The sequence below is a fragment of the Hyla sarda genome, chromosome 4, assembly GCF_029499605.1.
Source record: "Hyla sarda isolate aHylSar1 chromosome 4, aHylSar1.hap1, whole genome shotgun sequence".
NCBI classification, from domain to species: domain Eukaryota; kingdom Metazoa; phylum Chordata; class Amphibia; order Anura; family Hylidae; genus Hyla; species Hyla sarda.
The window spans coordinates 371,991,817-372,004,249 of record NC_079192.1 but is presented as its reverse complement, the minus strand read 5'-3'; the positions used below and the strand labels follow the sequence as shown (position 1 = coordinate 372,004,249).

General features: G+C 37.8%; 2 protein-coding genes across 9 annotated transcripts in view; both read right to left on the bottom strand.

Annotated features, from left to right (window-relative positions):
• Positions 1 to 12,433, bottom strand: part of LOC130267280 (protocadherin gamma-A4-like) — a 357,909-nt gene that overhangs the window by 250,711 nt on the left and 94,765 nt on the right. Inside the window, exon 1 of one of the 8 annotated variants that reach the window (XM_056516787.1) lies at positions 318 to 457. The exons of the other annotated variants lie outside the window; for them this stretch is intronic. Coding sequence (XP_056372762.1) covers positions 318 to 320 — 3 coding nt within the window. The 5' untranslated portion in view covers positions 321 to 457. Of the gene's footprint in view, positions 1 to 317; positions 458 to 12,433 lie in introns of those variants that run through there. 8 annotated transcript variants of the gene reach the window in all.
• On the bottom strand, positions 864 to 12,430 carry LOC130366640 (protocadherin gamma-B1-like; the record flags this gene model as incomplete). Its single annotated transcript, XM_056568960.1, has 2 exons — positions 864 to 986; positions 10,052 to 12,430. Coding segments are annotated over 2 exons (2,502 nt in total), but the record flags the coding sequence as incomplete, so codon positions are not given.

Here is a 12,433-nt window from a genome sequence, read left to right as displayed (position 1 = left end):
TGATAATATTAAATGGATTTTCAGTGACAGCATCAAAGGTTAGAAAACATGAAACTTCTACCCCACACAATGTCTCTTTGTCTATCCTGTCCTTAATATAAAGATTTCCATTGTCTAGATTTACATAGAAATATCTCTCTGAAGCTCTAGATACAATCCTCAGTTTTCTAGATGAAAGCTGCTTAATATCTAATCCAAGGTCATCTGCAATATTTGCTATAACAGAATCTTTCCTCATTTCTTCTATAATAGAATAATGAATCTGACCAGAAACTGAATGACACAACCAAGGAAATAAGATATAAATGGTTACTTGCCATCGGAGTCCTTTGTATTTCCCTGTATAAGGCTTCATCTCAGTCATCTGTTTTTAAATCTTCCAAGAAATAATCTTTGTTTTTTTGTTTTTTGTGTTGACAATCCAGAATATTGTAGCAAATGTTTATATAAATCCAGTAGTTGAAATAAAATAATGTAGAAATGCACATATGCAGATAATGTCTGTGTCTCCTTCTATAGATCTGCAGTGTGTGTGAGGAAGGAAAACACAAGTGGATCCCCATGTCTGAATTTCTTTGTTTATTGGTTAAATAGCGGCGCTCTGAGGAGAAAGTTAGGAACTGCATTTTATTAATTTTTTCATCATTTCATAGTAGCACTAGGTTTATCTGTTGCATATTGTATGCACACAATTAAATGTGTATATATAATCTATGGATATATTCATTGATCTAAAATGTTGTTTCAGTAGGAACTTAAAGGGAAAATAAGAGGAAGATATCAATTCTAGAAAAATTATGTTCAGTTTTTGATAAATGGAAATTAAAGTTGGATTTTGAGGACAACTTCAGTCATACCTTAACTTATAAGCTGTGCTCTTTGCTCTTATATGGGGTCACTCTTCTTTGACAAGTCTTACTTTTTGTACTTTTTAGAAGGATTTTTTCTCGATGATCAGTTTCCAAAGCGTCCATCTGCTCAGAGCTCTAAAGATCATTTGTAATTTGGAGGCAAATTAGACAGTATACATTTGATATGTTTCATTTCCCAACAACACCACCAAAAGAGAAACCAAGCATTAAACAGTGTCTATGTAACTTAACAAGATATCTTTCTAACATAGAACAGTCTTTTAAGTGTAAAAGAGTCATTTTAGTGTTCTTAACTTGTTGTTTAAATAAGCACTGTCATTTGCAAACACATTTTATATAATGTAGATAACAACATTATAAGTATATTTGTAATATGCATTGGTTAGAATATGTGTAAACTTTTGGGTGAAAAATTGTTGTCTTGTAGTTATTGTCTGTGTCTCTCTGTGCTGAGACAAAATACAGGAAGTGTGGGTGGGCAAGGAAGGCTCTGGGCTCTGTGACTCACCCCGACTCACACAGCAGGCTAAGTGACAAGCCAGGATCCTGTTTATCCTGCCCATACTTACTTGTATTTTGTCTTACCATATGGACACACAGGCAGTAGCTGCAGGGATAGGACACTTTGTATCCAAAAATATACACATTTTAACCAACATATATTACAACATATATTAGTTTTTTTTTTTGCAAATGACAGGTACACTTTAAAGTGTGCTGGAATTAATATCGACATACATGCTATATTAACTTACAAGTTAAAAAAAAGAAACATATATATAGCAAAATAGTTTGTAAGGCTGAAAAAAGATATATGTGTATTAAGATTAGCCTCTAATTTTGTAGTGTTGATCCAGAGGGGGAAAAAAATCCATTAGGTAGAAGTACATTTTTTTCACCTTACAGAAAAAAAGATTCCTTCCTATATGCAAATATGTTAGGCTGGGTTCACATATGTCCCGCATCTGGAATAGGTGAACTCAGCCTAGATCTTGATGCATCTGATGTCATAACTGATGACAGGTTGCATCAGTTGTATGGCATCCGGCATCCATTGTTTCTGCATGGCGGAATGGGTAACACAATTATTTGCGTTCCCCTGTATGGTACCTTCTAGGGTGCCCAGCCATCCGGTATCAAAATTGAGATGCTGGATTATTGTGAACATCCACACTTTAAAATGAATGGGATCAGTCCTAGCATCAGTTTTCTTAGATGCACAGCGGAGGGAAACTATGCTGGAAGTCTGAGATATTTGAACCCAACCCAGACTTAATTAGAATATATCCCTAGATCAGGTCCTTCTCTTGAAGTAAGAATGTGTAATTATTTCTGCATTCCACAAGCTATCCATGCCCTTCTAAACTCTTTTATTGAGTTCATCATTATACTGGCTTTCTGCCGAGCATTACTTAGTCTATCTGCTCTTATAAAGAAACCCTTTATATGTTGATATAAGACCCTCATAGCTAAAGATAAAACTATACATACAAAGTAAAAGGAGAAAAAGAACAGTTACTTTATAATTCAAATTATGAGAAAACCAACTCTTTAATTAGAACCATTACAACGTAGTAAAGCATATTTCTGTAACTGTAGAGAATCATGAAAAGAATAGTAGATTAAATGATAACTCCTAAGTATGCAATATGGGAATGACAAAGAAGGTAACTCTATGAAAAGTTTAATAAGGTTGTCTCTACCTCCTTAATGATCGGCTGGTGGTAATTCCAAAGAAACAACTCCCCAGGTAGAGCTTACAGTACTGTAAGTACAACCTAGAGAACTTGACAAAATTAACTAAGTAAGCCACTGTGTACAACACAAATGGAGAAACATAGCCGCACATCCACCATTTGTATTTTGATCTACTTGCTTCTCAGCATAATTTAAAAAAACTAACAGGTTGGTTTTTATACCTTAAAGCTGTCCTTGCTCAATGAGTGGGACTTACTGAGAAGCGGATGGGGCTCAGAAGACTAGGCAGACTTAAGACAGTGTGTGCAAAAGTGATCTTAGTCATTTCCCCCTAGATCTTTAAATAGGTAACACAAGATATAATTAATAAAATAAACCTATATATAAGGTCCCTACATCCCATGTACTAGTTATCAAATAGGTCTGTGTTCCCCCTCAGACAATTGGTTAAAGTTGCTACCTTTGCATCTGTTATAGCTACTCACCAGATAAAATAAATCAACTAGTTACACAATGTTTTTAAACAGCTTTACATAAAATTAATTTAATAGGCTTCACCATATCCTGCATTTATATATTTAAGAAAGTTTTTGATCTATCCCAAAATTCCTAAACTATGTAAAACACACATCAAGTCTATATTGTTTAGGTATGACATTACATTTTTTTATCCTGTACTTAAAAAAAACAGAGACTTATCAAGTACACGATAGGAGGTATGTTTTCTAAGCTTGACCCACTTCTTATTCTCCCAATAGACACATAAACCAATTGTATTGGTTACAGATGTGTTTTTGCCATCCCCTTCCCCACACCAATGAATTTACTCTACATTACAATAAGATATGTTTTATCAAATTTTGAACAACTGTATAATATGACGCACACAGTTTTGATTTAATTTTTTTTGGAGTATGTTTTTATTGTTCTTTTTTGTGCATGTGGCAAATATCTTAAAATAAACATGTTAAATGCCAATTCTGTGATGTTAGGAGGTATAGAAAATGTAGCTAAAAGATGATATTGGCTTCAAGTAGAGTGAAATTTAAGGTAAAATATCAACCTCACTTCAGGCATTAACCCCTTAGGCTAAGTTTCTACTTTTTCTCTACAATTCTGGCGCATGGCGTTTTCTCGGCCAAAAAACACTGCGGCCAGATGTTATCTGTAAATCAATGAGAAATCGAAAATTGTTTTTCCACTTGGCGTTTTTCAGTTTGGCATTTTTTCACTCTTTTTTGGCGTTTTTCAGCTCCTTGGCGGTTTGGCAAAATCACAGCATGTGATTGGTGTTTTTTCCCCTGAAATCATGGCGCTTTTCTACAATAGAAGTCTATGGGAGTAAAAAAATGCCAAGAAAAACGCTATTTGGCGTTTTTTCAGGCGGTTTGTATTCTCTTTTGGACTTTAGCGATCCAAAAAAGTGATGGAGATACCTTTTTTTAATAAAATTCCATATGGTACCATTAAAAAAAAAAGAAAGAAAAAGATACAGTAGTGATGGAAAAAATTGTATTTAATGAAATTTATCTTTTTTATAACAAATTTTTTATTAATTTTTTAACAGGGATCAATTTATGTGGGCGGGCAGGGCACTGAAAATGTAGCTGACAATAATAAAAATGTAGTGTGTGTGTGTTCTTCACTTTCTATTCTTTATTTTTTAGGTGGTACTTCTTCTCCCAGCATGGAACACACACTGTTCCATGATGGGAGTAGTAGTACATGTACTATTTGACAGATCACCCCAGGTCCATTGCGATCCTCCTGTTTTATTTATAGATGCGGACGGCCGCTCTTCTAACGTCCCCTGCACTGCCGTATTTGTAAACCTATTCATATTTCCCACAGAGAGCTGTGATTGGCCAGATGGTTCCAGCCAATCACAACTCTCTGTGGGAAATATGAATAGGTGTATATGTGCATTAGTGCAGGGGACCATAGAAGAGCGGCCGCCCGCATCTATACATTATACAGGAGGATCACAGCGGGTGTCAGGAGTGACATCCACTGTGATCTTACCTTAAATGCAGGAACTACTGTTCTGAACATGGAGCAGAGTGTGCTCCATGTTGGGAGTAGTAGTACCTGCAGTTAAGGACAGATCACAGCGGGTATCACTTCTGACATCAGTTGTGATCGTCCTTTCTATTGCAGAGATGTGGAGCGGTTCTATACAAAGCTCACATCTCTGCTCTGTACTCCGGCCAGTGATGTGATCAGAACATCACTCATTCATATTTCCCTCTGAGAGCGGTGATTGGCTGCAACCATCCAGGGAATCCCCACTCTGTCCGGAGTACAGAGCAGAGATGCGAGCTGAGTATAGAGCCGCTCAGCATCTCTGCTATGTTATGGACGATCGCATCGGCCGTTATGTCTATTAGTACAGGTACTACTACTCCCATCATAGAACAGTGTGTTCCATGCTGGGAGTAGTAGTACTACCTAAAACATTTCAAAAAAGAGAAAAAAAGTGAACACACACAAAATTTATTAACATGTTGTTATAAAAAATAAAAATTTTGTTATATAAATTTTTTTTTCACCACTGCAAAAGGGGCCAAAAAAGCTATTTCCACACAAATGAAAAAATGCCAGAAAAAACTCCAGATGCAGGAAATTGCACTGGCGTTTTTTCATGTGTTCTTTCTTTCTTCAACCAAAAAGCACAGGACAAAAAAAAACCAAGTAGAAACTTAGCCTAAAGGACACAGTCCATTTTGACCTTAACCCTTTAAGGACCCAGCCAATTTTCACTGTAGGACCCGGCCATTTTTTGCACATCTGACCACTGTCACTTTAAGCATTAATAACTCTGGGATGCTTTTACCTTTCATTCTGATTCCGAGAATTTTTCGTGACATATTCTACTTTAACATAGTGGTAAAATTTTGTGGTAACTTGTATCCTTTCTTGGTGAAAAAATCCCAAAATTTGATGAAAAATTGGAAAATTTTGCGCTTTTCTAACTTGAAGCTATCTGGTTGTAAGGAAAATGGATATTCCAAATACGTTTTTTTTATTCACATACACAATACGTCTACTTTATGTTTGCATCATAAAATTGATGTGTATTTACTTTTGGAAGACACCAGAGGGCTTCAAAGTTCAGCAGCAATTTTCCAATTTTTCACAAAATTTTCAAACTCACTATTTTTCAGGGACCAGTTCAGGTTTGAAGTGGATTTGAAGGGTCTTCATATTAGAAATACCCCACAAATGACCCCATTATAAAAACTGCACCCCCTAAAGTATTCATAATGACATTCAGTCAGCATTTTAACCATTTAGGTATTTCACAGGAATAGCAGCAAAGTGAAGGAGAAAATTCACAATCTTCATTTTTTACACTCGCATGTTCTTGTAGACCCAAGTTTTGAATTTTTACAAGGGGTAAAAGGAGAAAATTTATATTTATTTTTGTAGCCCAATTTCTCTCGAGTGAGCACATACCTCATATGTCTATGTAAATTGTGTGCTTCTCCTCCGTCCCCAACGCCATTTCGTAACCTTTCTCAAGGGTTACGAAACAGCGTTGGGGACGGAGGAGCAGCACACAAATGGGTAAGATACTGACACCTTAAATCCTATATTTAGACATTGTCGACAGTATCATGCACTTTATCACTAAGACTTATGTCTAGCCAGGCACTTTCCTATTATAGAATACCACACACCTCCATGTTAGGTAGCAGTCTGCACTTTATGTTGAGGAGGGGTAGGTAAGGCATTCTCCATGTATAGGAGAGACATTATATATAGTAAATTTTTAGATTGGTAGTGCTCCCAAATATCTGTGGTGTGTTATGCTCCCTGTATAGTTGCTCGGCCTAAGCTCTGAGGTCCTCCATTTTCTGTATCCAGTTGGTTCATATTTTATCATAATTATAATAAAAGTTACATTTTATTGAAGTGGCATTGTGTAAACTCCTTTTTTTTTTTTTTTTTTTTTTTTTGTTATACCAGCATGTTAGTGTAACATTTTTTATTTTTTTACACTAACAAGCTGGTGTAGTCCCAACTTTTCCTTTTCATAAGGGGTAAAAGGAGAAAAAGCCCCCCAAAATTTGTAGTGCAATTTCTCCCGAGTACGGAGATACCCCATATGTGGCCCTAAACTGTTTCCTTGAAATACGACAGGGCTCCAATGTGAGAGAGCTCCATGCGCATTTGAGGACTAAATTAGGGATCGCATAGGGGTGAACATAGGGGTATTCTACGCCAGTGATTCCCAAACAGGGTGCCTCCAGCTGTTGCTAAATTCCCAGCATGCCTGGACAGTCAGTGGCTGTCCGGAAATGCTGGGAGTTGTTGTTTTGCAACAGCTGGAGGCTCCATTTTGGAAACACTGCCATACAATATGGTTTTAATTTTTATTGGGGGGGGGGCAGTGTAAGGGGTGTATATGTTGTGTTTTACTCTTTATTATGTGTTAGTGTAGTGCTTTTAGGGTACATTCACACTGACGTGTTACGGTGAGTTTCCCGCTAGGAGTTTGAGCTGCGGTGAAAAATTTGCCGCAGGCCAAACTTGAAGCAGGAAACTTACTGTTCACCTGGGGGGGGGCAAACCTCCAGCTGTTTCAAAACTACAACACCCAGCATGTACTGACAGACCGTGCATGCTGGGAGTTGTACTTTTGCAACAGCTGGAGACACACTGGTTGGAAAACCTTCAGTTAGGTTCTGTTACCTAACTCAGTATTTTCCAACCAGTCTGCCTCCAGCTGTTGCAAAACTACAACTCCCAGCATGTACTGATCGCCGAAGGGCATTCTGGGAGATGTAATTATGCAATAGCTGGAGGTACGCAACTACAACTCCCAGCATGCCGAGACAGCTGATTGCTGTTTGGACATGCTGGGATTTGCAGTTTTACAACATCTGGAGGGCTACAGTTTTAGAGAACACTGCAAAGTGATCTCCAAACTGTGGTCCTCCAGCTGTTGCAAAACTACAGTTCCCAGCATGCCCTGACAGCAAACAGTTGTTTTGGCATGCTAGGAGTTGTAGTTTTGCAAGATCTGGAGGGCTACAGTTTAGGGACCACTATATAGTGGTCTCAAACTGTAGCTCTCCAGCTGTTGCAAAACTACACATTCCAGCATGCCCAAACAGCTGTCTGGGCATGCTGGGAGTTGTAGTTTTGCAACATCTGGAGGGCTACAGTTAGAGACCACTGTATAATGGTCTCAAACTGTACCCTCCAGATGTTGCTAGGCAACTCACCAGCTTCCGTCGGATCCAGCCGCACGTCATCGCCGCCCGCCAATCTCCGTCGCCCGCAGCCTCCGTCGCCCGCCCGGATTGGTAAGTGGATCTTCGCCGCCGGTCCCTGTCGTTTCCCCGTCCTGCCCCGCCTATTGTGGGAGGGCAGGACGGGGAAAATGAAAGTAAACCCCCCCGACCCCGATCTGCTATTGGTGGTCGCGTCTAGACCACCAATAGCAGGGATAGGAGGGGTAGCACCCGTGCCACCTCACTCCTATCGCTTCAGGGGAATCCTGGGTGTTTTGGACACCCGCGATCCCCCTTACATTCCGGGTCACTGGGTCACTATAGACCCGTAATGACCCGGAATCGCGCAAATCGCAAGTGTGAATTCACTTGCGATTTGCCGAGATCGCCGACATGGGGGGGTCTGATGACCCCCCTGGGCATTTGCACGGGATGCCTGCTGAATGATTTCAGCAGGCATCCCAGGCGGATCTCCGCCCGGCGCACGGCGGGGACCAGAACTGCCCATGACGTAACTGTACGTCATGGGTCCTTAAGACCCAGGGTGTCGGGACGTAACGTTACATCATGGGTCCTGAACGGGTTAAGGACACAGTCATTTTTTATTTTTGCGTTTTTCATGACATCTTTTATTTTACTATAAAATGACTGCGAAACCCTTCAATTTTTTATCAGCACCATTTTTGTTTTAATTGAACTTTTTATTTTTTCTGTTATATGATATGATAAAAAATAGTGTTTTTTTTGTTTTTTATTTTAAATATATATTTAAAAATTAATTTTTACTGTTCAAGATCATAAACATTATATTTTAATAATTTGGACATTTCCACATGTGGTGATATCAAATATGTTATTTCTTAAAAATTTTTGTGTAAAATGGAAAAATAAGGGTGATTTTTATTTATAATTAGGGGAGGGGAATTTATATAATTTTATATAAAAAATTATTTTACACTTTTTTAAGTCTTTTATATGCAATCATTATATTTCATTCACTGTATAATGCTATGCTATGCTTTACACAGTGTGATCGGTGTCCCATGGAAACAGCCTAACTAGTGAATCAGTGCTTGGTGGCAGGTAAGAGGACCCTCCTCTGCCATTTTAACTCAATAAACTGGCTCCACTAAGCTGCAAGCAACTTTCACTTTAACTTTAAATGCAGTGATTGGCATTGATCATGGCGTCTAAAGGGTTAAATTCTGGGTAGCCACTGTGATAGTAGCCGACACTCACTGCTCTGAAGCTAGCATCAATGTCACTTAAGGATTGAGAGCATACAGGCAGGGGCATAGCTATAGAGGTAGCAGAGGTAACAGTTGCATCGGGCCCCTGTTGCCTAAGGGGGCCACAAAGCACCTCTGCCAAGGATTATAATTGGCATATGGGGCCCTGTTGCAGATTTTGCATTGGGGCCCAGAAGCTACAAGCTGCACCTCTGCATTCAGGTATGCACTTGCTCCTTAAGTACCAGGACACAAGGGTATGCCAATTTCCTTAACAGGTTTAAGTCACTTTTGTAGCGAGTTTTTTGGCAGACACGCACATAATTTATCATAAGTCCACCAAAACTAACAAAATGACTTCACAACACAATTTCTCACTCTGTATAGCACGTTCCTAGAGCAACACTAAGGGTAGTCTATGTTTGCAGTTTTTTTTTAACCATTGTTAAAAAAAAAAAAAAAAAGCAAATTATAAATTAATGACCACTGAATTTAATGTGGCCTATATAGACAAGTCTTAAGAAATCACTTATATTGTAAGTTTAAAAAAAATATGCAAAAACCCCCACACAAATGATACCAAAGAAAGGAAAAAAAAAAATCGCCCCCATTGTTTTTTTGTTTTTTTGTTAAATCAATAAAATTCTGTTATAAGCCTGGTGCATTGGAATTTCTTGTTATATGGTATTTTTGTTGGGTAAATTAAATATTTGAAGCCTAGAGTTAAATTTCTTCAACTATTCCGAATAAAAGTGCTAAGGTCTTTTTCTATGTATCTAGAATAATTTCATAGATGATCTCCATAAAAGTATATTTCCCATACATTGTCCCACCACAAAGTGACTGATGCTTCTACCCATGCCATATTATACATAAAATATAAAAATTCCTTTAGAATTAATAAACAAGTAAATAAACCAAATAATTAATATACTACAAAAAGTCTAGAAAATGTAAATAACCTATTTCTCTCATACATTTCTATCAAATTCTATATTTTAGTTAAACTCACCTGCAGAACATCTGTTGATGGTAAGGCTTTTCTTGCACTTTCATTTCCTAGTCCAGAGTCATCAGCATCAATGAGATTATCCACAGGAACATCTAGATTTGGTTTCATGTAAGTAAAGTCACTTTCATTGGCATCAAACCCCACACATACATTATATGAGTAAGGAAATGTCAATGTCCCATTTCCATACTGAGAAAGGATTCTGGGATCGACTTGAGGATACAAGTTTGAGCTGAGGTTACTGAACATTGGGATTGGTTGAGATTTCTTGCACTTTGAGACAATAACCAACATGACAGTGATAAGAAATAGCAATGAGATTAATCCAAGGGCGATGATTAAATACAACTGAAAACTAGATTGGGGATATTCTTCAGTTACTTGTTCAGTGAACCTGGGGACCACCTGCTGGAAATCATTTGCTATAAGGAGATTGAGAGTAACTGTAGATGAGAGAGAAGGGTCTCCATTGTCCTTCACCATCACCACTATCTTATGGTTCAGTACATCCTTCTCCTGAAAGACACGAGATGTCCTTATCTCCCCAGTATGTTGAGTGATGGCAAAATATGAAGGTTCTGACAGGTGTAGAAAATGATAAGAGAGCCAAGCATTGTGTCCAGAGTCAGGATCAATGGCAACTACCTTAGTTATTAAGGAACCTTGTTCTGAGTCAAATGGTACCATCTCAAATGCCGTCATACCTCCACTGTCTGGGGATGGGTATAAGATTTTTGGTGCATTATCATTCTGATCCACAATATGGATAAGTAGAGTTGTGTTGCTGCTTAGACATGGAGACCCATTGTCTCTAACATTTATTTGTATATAAAACTCTTTATGTTGTTCATAATCAAATGATCTCTGAGCATAGAGAACCCCAGTCTCTATATTGATGGAGAGATAGGAGGATGCTGGAAGATCCTCTGTATTAGAGGTGGAGATGGAATAAAATATTTTAGCATTGTCCCCAGTGTCAGGATCTGAGGCTTGTATACTGTATATTGAGGAACCTGGTAAATTATTCTCTGGGACATAAGCCACATAAGTACTTCTGATAAACAATGGTGGGTTGTCATTGACATCTGATATCTCCAGAGTGATGGTTCTTTGGCTGGAAAGTGGAGGAGATCCTCTGTCAGTAGCTAAAAGAGTAATGGTATAACTAGAAACCTCTTCTCTGTCCATAGAACTTGTAGTAATAATTGTGTAATAGTTGTCAGATGATAGAACTAAATTAAATGGTATTTCTTCCAAAAGTTTACAGTCCACTTCTCCATTTTGTCCTGAATCTTTATCATGAACTTCAATCAGAGCGATCAGTGTACCCACAATAGAATCCTCAGGAATAGGAGTAGAGAATGAGGTGAGGAATATCTCAGGAGCATTGTCATTCACATCTATGACTTCTATTAAGACTTTACAGTGAGAAATAAGATCACCCCCATCTTTAGCTTGCACAGAGAGCTCATAGTCCTTTGTAAACTCAAAATCTACATGTTTATCTATTTTAATGTCCCCACTTACAGGATCAATACTGAAAATGTGATGGTAAACATTTGTTGAGGTTTTGGTAAAAGAATATGTGATTTGGCCATTGATCCCTTCATCTCTATCAATTGCATTTATAGTAATTATTGTAGTGTTGACGGGGATATTTTCTTCTACACTGACCTTATATACTTCCTGAGAAAATACTGGAAAATTATCATTGACATCAGTAACAATTATCTGTAATAATGTTGTTCCAGATCTCAAAGGTTTACCACCATCCATAGCTATAAGAATCAGGTTATGGATATTTTGGGTCTCTCTATCTAAGGATTTTTCTAACAAAAGCTCTGGAGATTTTCTCCCATCATTTCTGGTCTTCTCATTCAAAGTAAAATACTGGTTGTCACTGAGCTTATAGGATTGTATGGTATTTATACCAATATCTGGATCTTCTGCATTTTGTAAAGCAAATCTTATTCCAGGTGAAGTTGATTCTATCATGGCTACTGTGAAGGTTTCGTGAAAAAATATTGGAGAATTATCATTTATATCCTGAATTTCTATTTTAATCTTAAATATATTTATAGGATTTTCAACCACCGCATCAAAGGTTAGGAAGCAAGGAGCCTCTGCCCCACACAATGTCTCCCTGTCTATCCTGTCCTTAATATACAGATTCCCATTATCTAGATTTACATAGAAATATCTCTCTGAAGCTCTAGATACAATCCTCAATTTTCTAGATGAGAGCTGCTTAATATCTAATCCAAGGTCATCTGCAATATTTGCTATAACAGAGTCTTTCCTCATTTCTTCTACAATAGAATAATGAATCTGACCAGAGACTGAATGACACAGCCAAGAAAATAAGAGAGAAAGGGTTACTTG